At 44.5% G+C, this 17298-nt stretch overlaps 1 protein-coding gene across 1 annotated transcript in view; it reads right to left on the reverse strand.

The window, feature by feature from the left end:
• Positions 1 to 1936: 1936 nt before the first annotated feature.
• Positions 1937 to 17298, reverse strand: part of LOC140395296 (INO80 complex subunit D-like) — a 116920-nt gene continuing 101558 nt past the window's right edge. Inside the window, exon 10 of the mRNA XM_072482889.1 lies at positions 1937 to 15066. Within this exon, the coding sequence (XP_072338990.1) occupies positions 13910 to 15066 (1157 nt within the window). The 3' untranslated portion in view covers positions 1937 to 13909. The remainder of the gene's footprint in view (positions 15067 to 17298) is intronic.

Consider the following 17298-nt stretch of genomic DNA (forward strand, 5'->3'; position numbering starts at 1 on the left):
CTTGGGGGGGTCCCCGATAAGAAACAACCATAGGTTTGCCCTGGGGGGAATGGATGGGGGATATGGAATGTGGCAAAGAGCAGGAATAACGCAACTGAAAGATCTGTTTGTGGATGGGAAGTTCGCGAGTCTGGGAGCGCTGACTGAGAAATATGGGTTGCCCCAAGGGAATGCATTCAGGTACATGCAATTGAGGGCTTTTGCGAGGCAACAGGTGAGGGAATTCCCGCAGCTCCCGACACAAGAGGTGCAGGACAGAGTCATCTCGAAGAAATGGGTGGGGGACGGTAAGGTGTCGGATATATATAGGGAAATGAGGGATGAAGGGGAGACTATGGTGGACAAACTAAAAGGGAAATGGGAAGAAGAGCTAGGGGAGGAGATCGAGGAGGGGCTGTGGGCAGATGCCCTAAACAGGGTAAACTCGTCGTCCTCGTGCGCCAGGCTAAGCCTGATTCAGTTTAAGGTATCACACAGGGCACATATGACTGGAACACGGCTCAGTAAATTTTTTGGGGTGGAGGATAGGTGTGCGAGGTGCTCGAGAAGCCCAGCGAATCATACCCATATGTTTTGGTCATGCCCGGCACTACAGGGGTTTTGGATGGGGGTGACAAAGGTGCTTTCGAAAGTAGTAGGAGTCCGGGTCGAACCAAGCTGGGGGTTGGCTATATTTGGGGTTGCACAAGAGCCGGGAGTGCAGGAGGCGAGAGAGGCCGATGTTTTGGCCTTTGCGTCCCTAGTAGCCCGGCGCAGGATATTGCTAATGTGGAAAGAAGCCAAGCCCCCGGGGGTGGAGACCTGGATAAATGATATGGCGGGGTTCATAAAGTTAGAGCGGATTAAGTTCGTCCTAAGGGGGTCGGCTCAAGGGTTTACCAGGCGGTGGCAACCGTTCGTCGAATATCTTGCGGAAAGATAGATGGGGGAAAAAAGAAGGCAGCAGCAGCAGCCCAGGACTTGGGGGGATGGAGAGCTCGGAGCAGGAACCAAAAAAAAAAAGCCTCGTCTTCCCAACATTTAATTGAAGGAAATATCCGCTCATCCAGTTCTGGATGTTGGATAAGCAGTCTGATAATTTAGCAGCGATGGACGAGTTGCAAAAGGTGGTGTGGTATTGCAGAGAACATTTCTACAGTGCCTTTAATGTAAAAAGTTCTGTGGTTCCACACAGCAGTACAACAAAATTGTGGTGAGCTGAAGGAAGAGATATGTTAAGCTTGGTCAAGGAGGTTCATCCTACTCCTCCACCTTCATTAAGAAAGACTTACAATGATATAGCACCTATTGCAACATCAGGTCATTGCAATGTGCTTCACAATAAGTCATGAAATGTAGTCAGAAACCACGGCAACGAATTTGCACACAGCTGGCTCCAACACACTGGCAGTTAATCCTTCAGCCCTTTGAACACTAAACTCTGGAAATCCTTCTCTAAACCTCTGATCTTTCTCCACTGCTTTATGTTGCTGCTTACAACCTACTTGTTTAAACTGTCCTATTGCTTCTTTGGTGTCTCACTGAAATGTTTACCTGATAATGTATTTGCGAAGCACCTTGAAGCATCTTACTACATTGAAGGCACTATATAAATGCAAGTTAGGATGAATGTGAAGGGGTAGGTTAATATACCAATAGGCGACATGGCGGCGCAGTGGTTAGCACTGCTGCCTCACGTCGACAAGGACCCGGGTTCCGTCACGTCAGTGTGGAGTTTGCACATTCTCCCCTTGTCTGCATGCGTCTCATCCCCACAACCCAAAGGTGCAGGGTAGGTGCACTGGCCACACTAAATTGCCTCTTAATTGAGAAGAGAATTTGGTGCTCTAAATTTATTTTGAAAAAAGGTTAATATACCAATATATAGGAGAGTGTGTGCGCATGTGTGTATATATATATATATATATATATATAAATTAAATAACAGGAATTAAAGTTTTTCTTCACAGCAAGTTTTTATTTGTACATCCAAACAAAGATCATTTATCACACTATATACAGATATTACATACAGTGTTTATACACATATTACATAGTCTGTACACAGAAAAATATACATAAAAATGTAAACTTTTGTATACAAAAAATACCTTAAACAAATTAAACAAGGACAATAACAAAAGATGACTAATTTAATAATTAGCTCACCTTATCATTTAAAAACAGAAATACAGTACATTCATTGAGTATAAGAAATTTGAGCCACCCCTCTTGTGTCTCAATGTTGAAGCAGTTCGTAGGACTGCCGCGTTTTTCCATGGGCTGCTTTCTTCCATTGTTTTTTTTGCCATGAAATCCCTGATACTCACAAACCAATTGCGCGGCTGGGATGAGAACCATAATGTTGTGAGTGGAGGCTGGGATGGGGATGAAATTTAAATCGAGGCGCGTTGAGACAAAGCCAGTTATGGTCCGGGGAGGTGTAGACTTTAGGTTTGTGGACTTAAATTTCTATGGAATTTCACTACTTCCAGCTTGGTGAAATCTCAGTGACTGTGTAAATGTTTACCACCCAAAAAAATGTCGAGAGGCTTCATGGGTGCTTGAGAAGCTTGTCGGCCTGTAATATGCGTTAAATACATGAAATGTAGTCTGAAAACACTACAATCATTGTAGAAATGAAATCATTTACAATATGGTTCCTCCAGAAAGATATATAGAGCAAGACAGACAAACAGAATGCATCACCTTCAGTAACAGTCCCTACTCTGCTGTCCACGTTCAACTCTTGTGGGTTTAAATAAAAACTCAAGTGCTTCAATGTCTACATGTCTGAATAGAATCATAAATACATTTTTCTGGATCTATAACAGAAGAGGATCTGAAAATAGGCGGTGACTTTAGCTAGCATGTGTGCATGCACATTAGTATAGCTGTGGTTTGGCGGCTTACACAGGGCAGTGCCTCGAAAACTTTTCTGACATCCAAGGCGGTGGGTAATGGGGAATCAAAAACGCTGCCGTGAGTTTTTAAACAACAGGGCCAGGATAGCTACAAAAGGCAGTGTTACCAAGTTTGTTTGACTAGAAAACCACTATCTCTTTGCAAGGAAAACTGTTTTCTTGGGAGATTCATTTTAGAAAGGTACGGGTCATGGATAAGAGCTCTCGTAAAGGCACCAGAGGATCATGCAGCCCACCTCAATACATGTTTTTAAAAACAATGCACTCTTATTTTTGGGTGGGTGACGAAGTATATTGCATCAAAATATGGAAGTATTTTAATTGGTGTTTTAAATCATATAATAAATGCCTTACTGATGTTGCCTCTCTGACTTATTTAAAAAAAACACATGACCAGCATGAGTCATATTCAATTTCAATTCATAAGCCATAGCTTCAGCACTCCCATGTGTATTACTACACAGTGAGAAGTCTTACAACACCAGGTTAAAGTCCAACAGGTTTGTTTTGAATCACTAGCTTTCGGAACACAGCTCCTTCCTCAGGTGAATCGCCCGCGCTCCGAAAGATAGTGATTCAAAACAAACCTGTTGGGACTTTAACCGGTGATGTAAGACTTCTTACTGTGCCCACCCCAGTTCAACGCCGGCATCTCCACATCAGTATTACTACATGGTAATGAAGCCACAGAAATAGGACTTCAAAGTCTGGCGGTCAAAGGGATCATGGAGAGATCTGAATGGGGAAATTGGATTGGGGGCAGGCCTCACATGGGACAATTGGAAAAGAATCTTTTGTACACGTACACAATACACAGTGATGTCAAGACACCTTACCCAAACGTACTGCTGAGACCACCACAGGCACAGACGCACACATGCAGCAAGTTACTCATTAAAATCCCTCTGGGCATCCCTCTGCAGTTATATTGAAGCTAACAAGAGGGTAGGAGCAGAGGGTAGGAGCAAAGGTCACTCAATCCAGACATGTCTCCTCCTCCTCTCTTTCCCCCCAACCCCCCACACACGCATACAGTTTGGTTAAGTCGGCTTCTATTCAGCTGCAAGTTTAAAAAAATATTTGGGCAGGCGTTGTAAAATAAACAGGCAATTTTGTCACTACGTGCATTTTACCAACAAAAGCAGCATCAGAAAGTGTCATGGAGCTACATTCAGGCATGCCCATACCTCTGACTTACGGAGCAAACAGCACAGTCGCACAAATACATGGATATGATGTACAGTGTGAGACTGGGAAGGGAAATGCAATGACAACACAGACTACCTGGTCCTTCAACATGAAGTGCCTAATCCTTATCTGTAGCCTTTGGCATCTTAGGTTAGGATCGTAAAACAAAGGAGCAGAAGCTGGCATTTTTTTTTTGTGCCAATTCACTACTTCGCACACACAAAAAAATCCCATAAATCTACACATCTTTGCCAAGTCAGCTCGTGTTCTTCTTTTTTTCCTGCCTTCTTCTCATTGTCCTCTTTGATTGCTCGGCTGCCATTTTTGTCCCTCCAAACCACGATAATAGAAGGATGGCATTAAAAAGATTTCACATTACTACTCCCTGCCTATTTTCTTATCAGTCTGAGAACAGAGAGGATGCCAGGGTGGCTTTATGCTTCTGTTGAAACAAGCATAACCTACAGACCTTCACCCTCTACCAATGCATCCCCATTAAAAAAAAAAAGATTTTATAAATCTTCTATATACATACATACATATATATATATATATATATATATTATATATATATATATATGAAACTTGAGCACTGCTAAAAAGAAAGGTATGCTGTCAATGCTTTTCATCTTGCACTCATCAGGACAGATCGGCAATACCAACAAATTTAAAAGGGAGCAACGATGCAGCTCTCATGTGGTATAAATTGTTGCTCCCTCCCTGCCTTTCTCCATCCTGATGAGTGAAAGATGAAAAGCTTCAACAGCATGTCTTTTTTCAATCAACATGAAAATTAAAAATCTTGCAAAATTCAATAAATATTTTGGAGAAAGCAATAGCTTCCATCAATCGATTAATAGACAATCTAATTAAAGGGGGATGAACAGGTAGTGTGTGCACAGAAAGAATGATGGGCTCAAAGGTTGCTGCCTCCCTACTTTAAGTGGGCTATTAAAAGGCTACATATAACATCACATGTCCCAAGGAGAATGGAGGTGATTGGGTTAACTCTCTCCTCCTGTCACCCTCATCCCCCCAAAGCCATCAATCATACCTGGAGACTTCACTGCTCTAAACTGTTGGGATTTCTGTTATGAACATAATATATATTATGGACCTATCCTCCACTCACCACATTTTGCTGGAGAAATAGACCTGCTATTATCAGGGGACTTTGCTGTAATTTTAGTCATGGATTCTATTGTGATAGTTCAGAGAGACTCTGTTTAAATACACTGTTCGCGGACAGTCTTGCCTCATGGCCAACTCACTGGTTGGCACAGTGTTGTTGATACGTACTTTTTCTGACTCATACACTCCAATGCCCATGGGAGGAAAGGTATAATGCGTTTCAACTGAATTATGCTTATTGCAGTCATCACAACACAATAATTGACTCTGCTACAACTGAAGATGACCAAAACCAGGACATAAGCACTGGAAAGATCATTAACTGAAGATCTGTCTTTACGAAACAGGGAATATCACAGTCTGTGTTCATTATATTCCCTTCTATCCCAAAGCTGCATGTCAAACAAGTGTTAGAGACCGCCATCAGCTGTGGACCTACTGATCCATGCTCATCTACGCCAGCATTATTCATCAAGCATGGACAAAGCAGGATTACCATACCTATGGTATAACTGTGTCTGCCTTTCCTCCCCTGTACATTGCAGGGCAAAGCAATCTTTTATGGTGCCCTTCAGAATGGCTCCAGGTCAAGTTCAGATGCTGATAAAACTATCACACTGACTTAGCAATCATCTTCAGATTCAGCAAGGACATCCACAATTACATAATGATGTTGGCTGTGTCAGGCTTTGCAGGGCAGATCAAAAATATTAGAACAACATTTTCACTTTCTACACCAGCCTTCCTGTGGGGTCTCATTTGGGCGATCAAATTTGGGGGACTTAAATCCCATCAACAGAAGCTCTGTGCTAAAGTAAAGCCTGAAACCAAGCACATTTGCTCACTACAGCATCAAATTTCCAGGTTTTGGGACTTGTCAAGCCACCTGCCCCCCTTTTCGCAATCTTTGCATTGCTCACCTAAGTCAAAGGTTTCATATTGCACAATCTGTGAGCAGGTTTGCGATGTGTTGTTTAAAGAAAGGTTAAAAACACACTTTTTTTTTATAAAAAAAAAGACAAATTTTCTGATGGTGTGCTTTGACAAAGACCTAGTTTGTGATCAGATCATGATCAGAGAACCAATAGTGGGGAGGGGGAGAGGGGAATCACCACAGACTCCACAGTACAGTCCTGCAGTGCGTAATGAAGCTCCTTAAAGATGGGTAACAAAGGCTTTTCTTGGTTGATTGAATAATTGGTTTAAACATGGTATAGATCTTTCTTCCTACATACTTTTCCAATTTATGCTGGTGAGAAAAAGCCAGTTCACCATTTCACTTGGAATGGAAGTGGGAACACACAATCCAACCCAACATCTTAATTGTTTTGACTTGACCGCCAAACTGACCATTGATGCAATCAAGTCACAAGCAGCCAATACCTGTATGATTAATGGTGATAATAAATATGCTTTGCTCCCAATTAGAAATTACATATTTTGTTGGCTTTGCACCTTTGATGGAACCGATCTCTTGTTGCTCAAAGCCACCCATCTTCCTCAGTATTTTCTAACATTTTGATGCAGAGTCATATGATGGTCAAGACGAGGGTCAAGACGAGGCATATTTTACAGGCAAAAGGAAGGTTACAGTTTCATCGGCCTCACTTTAAGTGGTCTTGCACAAGACAAGGTAATTAGTCCGCCTAATGTTTAGCCTGGCTGCACAATAACAGATTACAACCCAAGGTCACGTTAGCTTCTTCATTATAAAGAATGACTGAACATCATCAATTGGGAGACCAATTCCTGTATCACTGAAATTCCAGGAGAACTTTCAAACCAGAGGGAGACCTGGGATACTGCAGTTTATGCCACAAACACACAAGACCCCATAATAACCCCGCAAGGTCAATCATTCAACCTTCCCTCATTAAATAAAATATACTGAGTGTGACATACAGGGAGCATTTGGTTAGAGGCCATCTTTTCTTGATTACGGTGGACACGGATATCTACCTGGTTATAGAATGCTAGCCAAGAGGCAATGGAAATGACCAACACTTCAAACCAATTGAACATTCAACAGCTGAAGCCAATGAATTAAATAGCAACGGTAAACGTGGATTTTTACGCTAAAGCAAGACAAGGGGGCGGATTGGTGAAAGACAAACTGATATCACACTTACTCACCCAAATGGTGGTCATCAGGATAGGGTAGTGTCGGTAAAAATTCTGCTGTCAGTCAGATTTGGTAACTGGGAGGCTGCAGGGCTTTTAATGAGAGGCAGAGCGCAATTGCCCAAACAACCTCTACTCGTGATCTCCTTTTGTTCCGCAGCTCATTCCAGGTAGTTCCCTGCAAATGCTATGTGCCAAATTCAATGAAAACAAGCAGAGGTCCCGTGGGGTTACAGTTGATGTAATGCTGAGTTAAAAGCTTTGGTGGATTTAAGTACGTTTAGTGACCTGATTATCTGAGTCAACAGATAACTGGCGCTATCAAGCCTTTTCTGCCCCGTGCATGGTTCATGAGGGTGTGAAGGGAAAATCAAAGGAATGGAAAAATTCATTTCAGCAAGAAAAAAATCTGCCCGACAACACAACGAAAGGTGACTAGAGTGGACTCTGGGATATCCCAGCAGTGTCAAACCCTGGTGAAAGATGTTTTTTTAAATTACAATAATTTTAATATTAAAGGTATCTCAATACAGCAATATTTCTTTTTTAAAAAAAGGGGAATAGATCCTGTCCATCCCACTACTTTGGTATAAAACTGAAGGTGATAGGATCATTACTGAAAGCACTGATAGAACAATTTGTCTGGTGACCTGTGGGGCCCCCTCACCCCCACACAAGGACAACACAACCACCCATATCATCAACAGAGGACAAAGTGTGACAGCCAGACCAGCTTCCATGTATTGCACATCCCAAATAAACCTCTTGCTGCTTATAATTGGGGTTGCATTCACCTCAAGGCGGCTGCAGCAGCTCTGTTCAAAAGTCCCAAAAGAGATACAGGTCCCCCTCAGGTTTCAAATTGCTTCCAGCATGACCTTGATGAGCACTGAATGTAAAGTCTTGTGTTACACATGTCAGAACACACCCAAAGTATAAATGTTCATACCAATTCTTTGATGTCTGTGCCATTCACTACCCAAGGTAGCCATGTGGTAGCCAGTGTTACATTCCCGTTAAGCCAGACAACACTAGTAATTTGTTCCTTTCTGTCCAAGAGACCAGCTAATTAAAAGTAATGGGGAGGAGAACCATGTTACACAAACTGCACCTTGTCAGGTAATGCAATGCATACATCTCATATATTATTTATATAATATATATGCAAAAATATCCTTAATGTTCACCAGAATGGCTTTTTGATACTAATGTTTATCTGGATGAAGGCATAGTAAATAGCCACTGTGGATTAACTCCCAGATTCTAAATACAGTTTATTTATTGGAACCAATGGCCCAGTCAGAGGATCAAGTGCAAGGAGGAAAAGATGGGGCAAATCTGATTTTTAGTTTACAAAAATAGACATTTCCATTATCGAGTTGGGCCTCTTGAGCCAAGCGTACATTAGAGGGATTCCTTTTCACAGCAAAGGCTCCATTGCATCAATGCTAAACCTATAAACGTGAGCTACAAAAAGAAACACCCAAACCTACACTGCTGCAAGAAGTATTCTCCAAACATTCCTTCTCCCGCTCCAAGAGCCTTGAAACAAAACAATATGGCAAATCAACCATGTGTTTATTTTCTTAATATGATGAAGGTTGAGATAGACGTATCTTTGCTATTGGTCCCTTCGCTATCTGGGTTGCTCTAGAAATCAACTGAGTTATTTTAAGTTCCAGTTTATTCAAGTGCAATGTGTGGGCATGGGCAGAACTGGCAGCGGACAAGTGGAGGTAGCGAACCGACTTACTTTAAGTGGCATTTCTCCAATGGAAAACTGGAGAAGTGTTGGGAAGTGTTCACTTCCCAAAGACTTGGCAGAGGTCCTTCGTCCAAGATCTTGCGACACTCATAGTCATAGAATTTACAGTGCAGAAAGAGGCCATTCGGCCCATCGGGTCTGCACAGGCTCTTGGAAAGAGCACTCTACCCAAGCCCACACCTCCACCCTATCAACATAACCCAGTAACCCCACCCAACACTAAAGGCAATTTTGGACACTAAGGGCAATTTAGCATGGCCAATCCACCTAACCTGCACATCTTTGGACTGTGGAAAGAAACCGGAGCACCCGGAGGAAACCCACTCGCATCCAGGGAGAAAGTGCAGACTCTGCACAGACAGTGACCCAAGCCGGGAATCGAACCTGGGACCCTGGAGTTGTGAAGCAATTGTGGTAACCACTATGCTACCATGCTGCCCAGACAGAAAATGGACAACCCAGCAACTGATCACACATTGCCAGGCTCCAGAGTGCCACTCCCCCACAGGAACAGTTAAAGTAAGGAAGAATGATTTAAAGACAGAATTTAAGATTACACTAATTCAGTCGCCATGTGGTGGCTTACCCAAAGGATCTGGTGTTCAATGATGGCCCTAATTTATGGCAATTTCATTGTAGTGTTAATGTAAGCCTACTTGTGACAATAAAGATTGTTATTATTGTACAGAAGTTTCCAAGAATAACCCTTATCCAAATCCTTCTTCTCATCTTCACCTTGCAGCAACCCATCCAAAGTGATCCACTTCCCCATACAGGTCAGCCACCAATGCATTACCAAGCCTAATTGTAATATATTTGTATTCCAACATTCTCAAACGCAACCAGCATTCAGATTAGTGATTTAAACATTACAGGGCACTAAAAAACAAAATCAGAAATTTCTCAGAATTCAGTTAACATTTCACTTGGACTTTGAGGAGAGGAAATGTGCCTCACAAAAATAATAAAATACACCTTTTGGTAAAATAAAAGTAGCGAGGTCAGTGAGCTGGACCAAATTAAGAGATGATGGGTGCAGGAGGGGGGGGGATCTATACAGCCAGATGGTACCCGGAAGGAGGATTTTGCACATTACGTGGTCCAAGATCGAGGAGTCAGAGATTTCTTTTCATGGCAAAGATCAAAGGAAGGGGTTAGAATCCATAGAAGCCCCACAGTGCAGGAGGCTATTTGGTCCATCGAGCCTGCACCGACCCTCCAAAAGAGCACCCCACCAGGTCCACACCTTCACCCTATTCCTGTAACTCCACGCATTAATCTGCACATCTCTGGACACAAAGGTACAATTTAGCACGGCCAATCCACCTAACCTGCACATCTCTAGACTGTGGGAGGAAACCAGAGCAGCCGGAGGAATCCCATGCAAACATGAGGAGAATGTACAAACTCCACACAGTCAGTCACCCAAGTCTGGAATTGAATCCATGTCCATGTCGTTGTGAGGCAGCAGTGCTAACCACTGTGTCACCAAAGGTTTAGAAGTGAAAAGATACAGACATCACAATTAGGTGGAGGGACACACACTCAAAGGTTTCGGAAGGAGCGATGTACATATTGGGGAAGGGGTTAGGGGTAGAAGCGAGTGAGTTTATCTTTCAGTCAGCATTGCTGAAAAAGATTTTTGCAAAATCTGTTAAGGTTTTGAAGCCTATTACACGAAGATTGCCTCCCGTCACCAAATGCACAGAAATTAACAGAGCACAGCCTCAGGTCAGGCAAGAGCATCATGTCTGGAACAAACAATGTACTTCCCGCCGATCAGCTAGTCAGTTGACAAGTGAAATCCAGCACCCTGCTCTCCCGAGTTTCAAACATGATTCTCTTTCTCCCTTGCAAAAATTTAAGGATGCTCACTCTACTCTGAAAGTCCCATAATCTTCTGATCCTATAACGCAACAGGACTAGCTGTACAGAGCTACTCGCCTACAGACCAAATGGTGGAGATCTACAGCTTCCTCCCTATAATGCAAATCTGACAATATTGCTAAAATAGATATCACTATTTATACCATCACACAATATTGAATCACTTCATTATGTCAATTAATCAAGTAAACTACTGATATACAAGTAAATTGTATATTCCATGATGAGGGAACATCAGGTTTACAAAGCTTTGGGTGTTCAAATTAAAATGAAAGGTTGGGAATGCATGATTTTCTTTGCAAAAAGAGGGATGCTTGTATAATATTCTGCAATAGGCCTTTCACAAGACACGTCTACCTTGGATCTGTCCTTTACTTAATGTTGAGCAAGCTCACCTTTACCAGAGTAACTTGAAGGCCTATGCACCTTCTTTGAGTTAGACTGGAGAAGGGGGGGGGGGGGGGGTGTTCCTCACCAGGGCACTCCTCATCACAAATTGGTGCCCAAGACATTCAGCAAGCAAGGTTTCAAAGAAACATTTGTCCCATCCAACAACTTTCATCCTTAAGTTGTGAGAAAGCATGGGTGAGGAGGAATAGACAGAGGATTGGGCAGTGCAGTAACAACTAAGTGTCTGATGTGGGGACTGGAGAGATTCTCTCATCAGCGCTGCCATCAGGAGGGTGATAGTGCTGCAGTTTGTGAAAAGAGATTTTGAGAGATGTAAATAGATGCATTTTGATCATTATATACAAATGCGTATGTTTGAAACAGGGCATGAGATTACTTTAAAAAATGTTAAAACTGGGACAAGCTTATTGAACCATATTATTTAAAAACTCTACAGGAGGCACAACAGTACAGCCCGTAGAATACATTTTATACACATTCCGACCTTTTTGGTCATAAATAAAGTTTACTCTCTAAAAATCGAACATATTTGGCATTATAAGACACTGGATGCATTGCAGTAGACACGGTGGGTGGCACTCCTTATCTGCCTTTACACTGTGCCACAAACGTGCCAGCTGGTTTTTGCAGGTCTCAGGGCAATACAATAAACAGCTAAACTCTGGGAGCCAGGGTGAGCAGTCCCAGACTGCATATGAACTAACCACTGAGTGTCAGCTGTCAAAAGTGCTAGACCAGTGTGAGGGGGCGGGGGATCGGGATCCCGCGTACTTAAGGCGTTTTGATGCAGATTATGCTCCACCTGGATCTCGAGACCCCTGCTTCACAAGGATTCCAGGTGTGACAGTCACTGAGTTAGCAGGAAAAATACAGGCCTCTCCTTCGTTCCAGACCTAGAAAAGGCTTCACAACCTCGGTTACCCCTCACACCAACGATAAAAACCAAGGGATACTCTTCATGCCACCCCGCCATGCTAATTAATATGGAACAAAAGCTTCAGGAACCAACTTGTTAACGGAGTGACTGCTTTAAGTCCAAGGTGCTGGGCTTGTGATTTTACCAAACACAACTGCTTCTGCCAAATCTTGTAGTGCCTCTCACATAAATAGGTGCAAAGGGGAGGGTGAAGGATTTGATGGGGTTAGTATTCAGGTGCTGCTCACTCAAGAAACATGTTCTGCGCATTCCTGCTGGTATCGCGGGTCAGGATAGTGGCCCAGGAGTGAAGGAAGAGGGTGCCAGGGAAAAGCAGGCAGAGAGGAAAGCTAAGAAAAATAAAGATGCAATGCTCGGGTAGGTGGGAAAGATAACACCTAACCATGGCTTTAAACCTCGGAGCCTGTGTAATTATTATATATATATATTTATTTTTTTTAAAAGTGCCCTGAAGTGGCCTTGCAGGCTGAACTAATTTCCGTTTTAGTAGTCCACACATAGAAGACTTTAGACTGTGTTTCAGGATTGCATGTTAGCAAATAAATGACAAGTTAGTGCTGCCACCTCGCTTAAGAATCTCACAGCAACATTGGGGGATGTACGTGCAGACACTGTGGGATCTAATCCAGAATCTATATTTTGCATGTGAGATTTTCTTTTATATATAAAAAGCCTCAATGAGCCAAACATCTACCTTTGAGTTTGATATTTAACAGTGCGCCATTAATGGATTTATAGATAAGTAATCTTGTCATAAAATGTACTAATGTATTTACATAAAAAATATACTCAAACTGAATGCATTACGCTCTTTTAGCCCTGAAAAGGAAGGGGGAAAGAGTGTCAGCAATCCCCCTTTTCAAAAAGCACACAAGGCCCTGGCATGGTGGGAAAAAAGTGACCTGAACTCCTAGTGGCTGCTTGGCAATGTACCCGGGTGAGCAATGGCAATGTCCTGTAAAAGGGAGACAGAGGTTCAGGCCTGCACTCAATCTTTGACATGGTTTGACTGCCAGTTCACTTTTAAAAGCTGATTGCGACAGAGATGCCAGTGATATAGGGGTATTCACCAATGTTGTGTGCTCTGGGGGTAGGGTGGGGTGGGGCTCTTGGGTGTGAGAGAAATTTGACTGGAAAATTTGACTGCCACACCAAGTTACTAGGCGCACAAAGTGACCTGGATTAGTAATGCAAAAGAAAAACATCTCAACAGAATTGTCACAAAAAGGCAGGTTGAATCTCTACCTTTGGAGATGGCAGATGAATGAACAAGTTAAGGATGGAGGAACTTAACATAAATGAGTAAAATTCCTCAATAACCGTCATGAACAAAAATACAGGGAGTGGGAATCACTGGCATCTTTGCCCAGTCACAAGTTATTTTCTCCCAAAACCAGCTTACAGAGCTGTTTTCCCCCTCCACTCTTACACAGGTATGTTTTAAAAACAAAACTAGACGATACCCTTAAAGCTCCAAGACACCGTAGAAAAATCAGTGGAACATCTCGACCCTTGCTTGAAAGCCAAGAAAGAGGTGGCCTCTTCGTCCAGCAATCCAGAGAAGGTTCACTGTGGAGTGCTAAATGGAGCTGTGACATTGTTCGTGCTCGCGGCGGCTGCGGTTACTGAGAAGCCCGTCGGGGGTGCGATTGAGCTGTGGGTTGGCTGAACGTCCTTGGGGATGCCGCTATGGGAGATGAGCTGCGGGCCGAAGGCAGCGCTGAATTGGGGGAGCTGCTGCTTGGTGGGATTGGATGTTGGCAGGTCGGGGGGCGAGGAGGGTCCCATGGTGGTGACGCCGTCACTGAAGGCAGCCTGAGTCAGGCCTGGGAGGAGGACAGCGCTGCCGGGTGTGGCGCTGGAGAAGGCTGTGTGCGTGGAGGGCGAGTGAGGTGTGGAGAGAGGGGTGGAGAGGGAGGTGGAGAGCAGGTGGCCCTCGGCCCCAGATGAGATCAGGCTACCGAAGGAAGTCGGGTCACTCAAGCTGATGGTACCCCACTGGGGCCGTGAATTGACCAGTTGGGCTGGCAGGACATGGGCAGGGAGCAACGTCACGTCAGGCGGATAGGGGGTGGTGAGGCTGTCCCCAGGGTAGGGCGGGGGTCGGGGCGGAGGGGTTACATTGTCGCTATAAGGTGATGGCACATGCTCGCTACTGTATGGGGATGAGCGCGAGTGCTCGCTGCCATAGTGCGGCCGAGGAGAGATCAGATCCTCGGCTTTGCCAAGCAGGTGGCTCCTGGGAGAGGTGTGACTGGCATCACCCCGGAGGCTATGGAAATGGGAGTGGTGGACTCGCTCCGCAAGTCCACTCTGGTTGACCAAGGTGGCAGAGGAAAGGCCCACATCTGAAGGGGAAGGATAGTTGCCCTGAGCCTGACTCCCCAGGGAACCAGCCGGACTGGACAGTGCAGACGGGTGATGGAGGAGGTTCTCATCCAGCTCCAGGCTGGAGAAGTTCTCGGTGGAGATGCGTCCATTGAGGAGGTCTCCCAGTTCGTTGTTGACAGCCCTGCTAAGGGCTGGCATCCCGGCGGCAGCAGCAGCGACAAACACGCCAATTCCTCTGCCCGATAGCTCCTGGTCACCGTCTCCGTCTGTGTGCGCCAGCTCACCAATAGAACTGAGACACTCCAGAGAGGCAGCGTACGACGTCACTGCCTCCAGTGCACGCTCCAGCTCCTCCGCTTCCTCCGTAGTTGGCAGCAGTTCACCATTTTTGCCTAGTGGAGGGAAGCAAAAGCAAAAAAAAAAGGCATCATTTTACTGTAGAAATGTTTTTCTGGATGACACAGAACATTGACAAGAGATTTCCTTGGAAAATCTGTTTGGAGTTCCTGGGTTACAGATTCTCCCTTATTCTTCACTGCGTTAGTGATACGCTTGTTGCTTTTCTTCAATTAATCCTGTATCTACCAGAGATACATAGTAACTGCCATGTACCCACCAATACTGCACCCCAGAGTTTTCTTTTATAAATTTAGAGTACTCAATTCATTCTTTCCAATGAAGGGGCAATTTAGCGTGGCCAATCCACCTATCCTGCACATCTTTGGGTTGTGGGGCGAAACCCACGCAAACACGGGGAAAATGTGCTATCTCCACACGGACAGTGACCCAGAGCCGGGATCGAACCTGGGACCTCGGCGCAGTGAGGCAGCAGTGCTATCCACTGTGCCACCGTGCTGCCCTTGCACCCCAGAGTTACACTGAGACAGATCTGTACCCAGCATTGACAGACCTGTGCCCACCAGTACTGTGCCCCAGTGTTACATAGTGACAGACCTGTACTTACCAGTACTGAATCCCAGTGTTACACAGTAACTTTTCACAGGGCTTTTCACAGTAACTTCATTGAAGCCTCCTTGTGACAATAAGCGATTATTATTATTATTATTATTATTATTAATAACTTCAGGTGATGTCCCGGAGGACTGGAGAATAGCCAATGTTGTTCCTTTGTTTAAGAAGGGTATCAAGGATAATCCAGGGAACTACAAGCCGGTGAGCCGTACGTCAGTGGTAGGGAAATTACTGGAGAGCATTCTTCGAGACAAGATCTACTCCCATTTGGAAGCAAGTGGACGTGTTAGCGAGAGGCACCACGGCTTTGTGAAGGGGAGGTCGTGTCTCACTAACTTGATAAGAGTTTTTCGAGGAGGTCACAAAGATGATTGATGCAGATTGGGCAGTGGATGGTGTCTATATGGACTTCAGTAAGGCCTTTGACAAGGTCCCTAATGGCAGACTGGTACAAAAGGTGAAGTCACGCGGGATCAGAGGTGAGCTGGCAAGATGGATACAGAATTGGCTAGCTCATAGAAGACAGAGAGTAGCAATGGAAAGGTGCTTTTCTGATTGGAGGGCTGTGACTAGTGGTGTTCCGCAGGGATCAGTGCTGGGACCTTTGCTGTTTGTAGTATATATAAATGATTTGGAGGAAAATGTAACTGGTCTGATTAGTAAGTTTGCGGACGACACAAAGTTGGTGGAATTGCGGATAGCGATGAGGACTGTCAGAGGATACAGCAGGATTTAGATCTGAGACTTGGGTGGAGAGCCAGATGGAGTTTAATCCGGACAAATGTGAGGTAATGCATTTTGGAAGGTCTAATACAGGTAGGGAATATACAGTGAAAGGTAAAACCCTCAAGAGTATTGACAGTCAGAGAGATCTTGGTGTACAGGTCCACAGCCATGTGGCACTGAAAGTGGCAACACAGGTGTAAAAGGTAGTCAAGAAGGCATATGGCATGCTTGCCTTCATTGGCCGGGGCATTGAGTATAAAAATTGGCAAGTCATGTTGCAGCTGCATAGAACCGTAGTTAGGCCACACTTGGAGTATAGTGTTCAACTCTGATCGCCACACTACCAGAAGGATGTGGAGGCTTTGGAGAGGGTGCAGAAGAGATTTACCAGGATGTTGTCTGGTATGGAGGGCATTAGCTATGAGGAGAGGTTGAATAAACTCGATTTGTTCTCACTGGAACGACGGAGGTTGAGGGGCGACCTGATAGAGGTCTACAAAATTATGAGGGGCATAGACAGAGTGGGTAGTCAGAGGCTTTTTCCCAGGCTAGAGGGGTCAATTACTAGGGGGCATAAATTTAAGGTGAGAGGGGCAAGGTTTAGAGGAGATGTACGAAGCAAGTTTTCTTACACGGAGGGTAGTGGGTGCCTGGAACTCGCTGTCAGAGGTGGTGGTGGAAGCAGGGACGATAGTGACGTTTAAGGAGCGTCTTGACAAATACATGAATAGGATGGGAATAGAGGGAAACAGACCCCGAAAGTGTAGAAGATTTTAGTTTAGATGGGCAGCATGGTTGGCGCAGGCTTGGAGGGCCGAAGGGCTTGTTCCTGGGCTATACGTTTCTTTGTTCTTTGTTACAGTGACAGACCTGTGCCTACCAGTACTGTACCCCAGTGTTTCAGTGACAGACCTGTGCCCACCAGT

Source organism: Scyliorhinus torazame, chromosome 2 (assembly GCF_047496885.1).
Source record: "Scyliorhinus torazame isolate Kashiwa2021f chromosome 2, sScyTor2.1, whole genome shotgun sequence".
Taxonomy (NCBI): Eukaryota; Metazoa; Chordata; class Chondrichthyes; order Carcharhiniformes; family Scyliorhinidae; genus Scyliorhinus; species Scyliorhinus torazame.